This window comes from Macrobrachium nipponense, chromosome 15 (genome assembly GCF_015104395.2).
Source record: "Macrobrachium nipponense isolate FS-2020 chromosome 15, ASM1510439v2, whole genome shotgun sequence".
Taxonomy (NCBI): Eukaryota; Metazoa; Arthropoda; class Malacostraca; order Decapoda; family Palaemonidae; genus Macrobrachium; species Macrobrachium nipponense.
This window is the reverse complement of record NC_087208.1, coordinates 44,911,284-44,916,066: the sequence shown is the minus strand read 5'-3', so window position 1 is coordinate 44,916,066 and position 4,783 is coordinate 44,911,284. Positions and strand designations below refer to the sequence as shown.

Here is a 4,783-nt window from a genome sequence, read left to right as displayed (position 1 = left end):
TAACTTGGAAATTCAAGCTTCCAAAGGATATGGTGTTCATTCGAATCAGGTAACAGGAGGTGATAGCAAATACATAATATATATATATACACACACATATATATATATATATATATATATATATATATATATATATATATATATATTATAGTATATATAATTAAAAAATGTGACTGATTCCTTATGTATTTTGTATATCTTTCCACATAAATACTTTTTTTAACAAATGAAAGAATTTAATAAAAGAGAATATCCTATGAAAAAAGGAAAGTTTGCGAACTAAATACATCATGAGTAACAAATCTGGAACAACTATAAATCCGTGTCAAGTAAGTCTTTACAACATCTTTCAATTCAAAATCAAATGACATACTCTTTAAGAAGAAGAAGAATAAGAAGAAGGAGAAATGACCATAATCCCAAATTTAGTTGTAACCGACTTAGATCTCGCTCGTCAACGGCTGTAACCAGCGGCTAAAACTCTGGTTTTACCGGATTGTGAACTTGATGTTTTTGGTGTCAGGTCATGTTGCTGAAATAGTTTTGGAGGCCTTGTGTTTCAACGCAGTTATTTAATCCATTATATATATATATATAATATATATATATAATATATATATATATATATATATAACATATATATAAATGTATATATATATTATAAATATGTGTGTGTGTGTGTGTGTGTATGTGGTGGTTGTACTATATATACATACATACATACATACATAGGTACAGATAATCACACAGTTATATATGGTACACTATTTTTGGATTCAGTCATCCTGACACACTAAGTTATATCAAACTTTGACATATTCTTTTTTGTTACTGAACTGTTAAGCACCGGCTTAGAGCCATGAAAGACATGGCGTTCGTCAACCTACATTCCTTCAAATAACCTTTCCACAAGTAAGAGTCCAGTGTAAAGGCGGTGGTGGTTGTGTATGTCTGTGGGGGTGGGGGTGTCTGGTGGGGCAGAGAGGGGGATTGGTTTGTTGGACCAGGGGGAAAGGGGTGCGAGTAAGAGCATACTATCATCTATGACACTGTAAAAGACATGGTTAACTCGGGTTGGAGATATACTATCATTTTTTGCACTTTACAAAGTAGTCTCTTTTTTATTATTGTTTTACCAAAGCATTATATATGTATGTATAAAAGGCCATACAGTTATTATAATACCGGGTAGGGCAAAATTCCATATTTTTTAACTTCCTTTATATTTTCTTAATTGGCAAATCTGTATTGAATGTGAGCATACGATGTAGTTGGAACAAGGACGATTTGCCTGTAGCAATAAACAAATATTCTAAAAACTGCAAGGTTGGTTTGAGTGATTTCTAAAAAAAACTATGAACCGAGAATCTTTTAATAAAAAGAAGAAATTCACAATGTAGGAGAAATTATCAATCAAATTCTGAGAATTAAAAATATCAGTATGGCTAGGTTAATAAGATCAAGGATTAATTTATCCTAATAGAATGACTGAGCAAAAAATCTCATGTGCCAAGAAGTGTGAATTTCGTCATACACAGTAATTATAAAGCAGCTGGTAATGCTTAGAGGGTTTCATGATATGTAATTGTCTAATGGAATGTAAACTTTAACTGAAAAAAAACATAAGATAGCTTGCTTGGTGTGGAAATCTAGCCTCCCTTTTTCTAAGACTGGGGACTGTTGTACTCTCTCAGGGAAAGCAGTGATTTTAATGGGCCAAGAGGAAAAGGCGAGTAAATAAAATGTTGCATGAGAGACGGGGGCATCTGAATTTTGGCTGTTACACATCCAGTCAAAGACCAGACTGAATAGGGCTTAACCTAACAGATCAGAAGACATTGGTTTCTTTGGAAGTATCACCAAGGCATTTTGTTTTATCATTTTTACAATATAAGAGTTCCAGGAGCTTAGCATTTACAAAATTTTGTATTGTTAGAAATCTAATTGTCTGGATTGTGGAAAACTCTGAAAAAATAAAATTACTTTATCTGAACAACTTTATTTGAGCAGATAAGGCGACTTCCCTTAGAGATTATTGATTTATTCGGAACACATGACTTTTTTCCTTACTGAGGAGCAAAGAGTAAAGTAGATAATTATTGGGATAAGGAAAAAATGCATAGATATTTAACTTGTGTACTTTGAAATAAATAATTTACATTTATGACTTAAATACCATCACATCTCTGAGACCAAATAATCTATTTGGACTCGTTGGAGTCGTAGCGGTATCTGGGCCTCTCGAAGGACTCAGCGGAGCCTGACTCGGCTGAGGCGCTTCCTTCGTAGTTGACCTCAGCTACGTAGCCTGAGTCTCCGTCGACGAAATACTTGACAGTCTGCAGACGGCCGTCGGGGAGCTCGACGTAGTAGGATCCCTGAGTGTCGTCTCCATCACGGGTTTCCTGGTGTCCGAATTCGTTGCTGGAAGGGTCGTGGTCTACGGCCCAGTTGAAGCTGTATTTAGCCTCGCTGGATTCGTAGGACTCCTCGGAGGATCCCTGGAAGGAATATAGTTATAGATGATGATAGTATTCACTTATGAGATGAAGGTCTTTGCTGTCATGTTTAATATTTCATCAACCAAGGAAATTGACTTGAAATGAATGACTTACCCTTCGTGGAGCGTATTCGAAGGACTCCCTGCTGTCAGCTGCTACGAGGGCAGCCAGGCCCAAGACGACGAGAATGACCTTTGAAAGGAGAAAATCTTTGTTACCTACAGAGCGTGTTTTATAACTACAAAACATTCATCTGAATGCATTACTTTTCATTACAACTTCATCATGAAGAAAAGTCATATTTTCTGTATTGTTTAAACAAAAATAATAGATAAATAGGTCAAAAACCAACAAGCAAATAGAATTAATCTATTTTCAAAATTTCTAGAGACTATAATGCAATTACTCCCTCACCTTTGAGTTCATATTGATTACTGGAGTACCTTTGCTGGTATGCGTCTTACATCGGTAAGTAACCTCATATATATACCCGCCTATAGCCAGGTGTGGTCAGCTGACCTTCAAAAAAGCTAGTTCTTCAACTCGTTGGGCATCTAAGGTTGACGAAAGCTTATTGAGGAATGGATGAAAGTTGAGATTGCAGTGAAGCCACTGGAAAAAAAAAAAAAAAAACTGTCAATGAGATCAAAGAGTTTTGTTGAACTGCAAGTTAAATTTTTATTAATTGATATATACAATAGATTTTTTTTGTTATAGAAGAGATGTACAGAATTCTCTATAAGCAATATTTAGTTAAGGGGTTTGAGACCGACAATAGGTGAAAATATGTATTTATTAGAAAGAATGTTTTTTATCATGAGATGCAGAGAGCTTTCAAACCTAAATGTCTTTGTCATAGTATGTTCATTCCATTTTGGCTTCTTTATTTTTTTTATTTCATGTGACACTTGAAGCTATTCTTCATTACAGTTGAGATGAATGGGTGTATTTGTGTATATATATATATATATATATATATATATATATATATATATATATGTATGCATGTATGCATATATATACATATATAGACTATATATGTGTATATATATGTATATATATATATATATATAGATATATATATATGATATATATATCTATCTATATATATATAGATATATATATATATATATAGTATATATATATATATATATATATCAATATATGTGTTGTGTGTGTGTGCGTGTGTGTGTGCGTGTGTGTGTGTGCGTGTGTGTGTTTGCATATAGACATATACATATTATAGATATACTATATTTATATATATTATATATATGTATATATATATATATATATATATATATCTATATATATATATATAAATTTATATGCATATCTGTATATCCAAGTACATATACTTGTTGTTATGCAAGTGCACATATTTATGCTTACCGTACATCTTCCTGTAAAATCTTATATTTCAAGTCATTCCTGCTCAATGGTTCAATTAAACTAAGAGATGGTTAGTGCAACAAATTTGAATTAATTAAAAAAAAGGAATATTTACCACCTTGGTTGGTTAGGATGTGTTCAGAGAGCCACCCGACCTTTTATTCGATTCAACACCTAGTCATCAGCTACAGGTTACCAATCTGCAATGCCCCGTCCTGGCATAAGGCCAGATTAATTTGTACCAGCGTACCAAAACCTTTCATATCATTTAGACGTTTCACTTACAATAGAATCATGAGAGATATTTTTAATGTTAATGAACTGAATTATCATTTGATACTTGTCTACAGATGAGAATTTTCGATAATTTTGTGGTTAATAAACAAACATAGAGTATTCTAATGAACTGCTGTATAAGAGATGGTTTTGTTTATAAGTTTCATATGTTTATCCCAAGTGCAATGACAAAGAGTTGATGAATAATGGTTTCATTGAACCTACTTATTAAGCACATATTTTAAACATTATTGTTATTTATATACGGAATCTACTAGTCGCTTCTAACCCGATACAAACGCAATTAATAATAAAACTACAATTCCTTTATCTCACTGATAATCACGAAAATTCTGTTGCACCAAGTACCTGTCACTCATTTTTAATGAGTGTTGTTTAGCATTAATCGTATGAAACATTTCAATAGGCATAATTTTCTAAATTTGATCTGGACATTTTATTGTAAGTAAATCTATCATTTCTATTAATCTGTCCTTTTTAATGGGTGATCTATTCTTTCTGTTACCTCCACTTACTTAATGAAAACATTAATATTCTATGGACGCTTGAATCCTAAGTCGGTGACTCCCATGGAAGGCTTGTTCCGCTAAATA

At 32.7% G+C, this 4,783-nt stretch overlaps 1 protein-coding gene across 1 annotated transcript; it reads right to left on the bottom strand.

Annotated features, from left to right (window-relative positions):
- Positions 1-2,122: 2,122 nt before the first annotated feature.
- On the bottom strand, positions 2,123-2,990 carry LOC135226855 (pro-resilin-like). Its single transcript, XM_064266547.1, has 3 exons — positions 2,916-2,990; positions 2,616-2,693; positions 2,123-2,501 (listed from the first exon to the last, which is right to left on the bottom strand). The coding sequence occupies exons 1-3, from the start codon at positions 2,925-2,927 to the stop codon at positions 2,202-2,204; spliced, it is 390 nt and encodes a 129-aa protein (XP_064122617.1). The 5' UTR covers positions 2,928-2,990; the 3' UTR covers positions 2,123-2,201.
- Positions 2,991-4,783: the final 1,793 nt, after the last annotated feature.

Bases quoted from the DNA above. Each gene is read 5' to 3' on its own strand.
- LOC135226855 (XM_064266547.1), bottom strand. The intron at 2,502-2,615 runs GTAAGTCATTCA...TATTCCTTCCAG, and splicing joins TCGAATACGCTCCACGAAGG to GGATCCTCCGAGGAGTCCTA.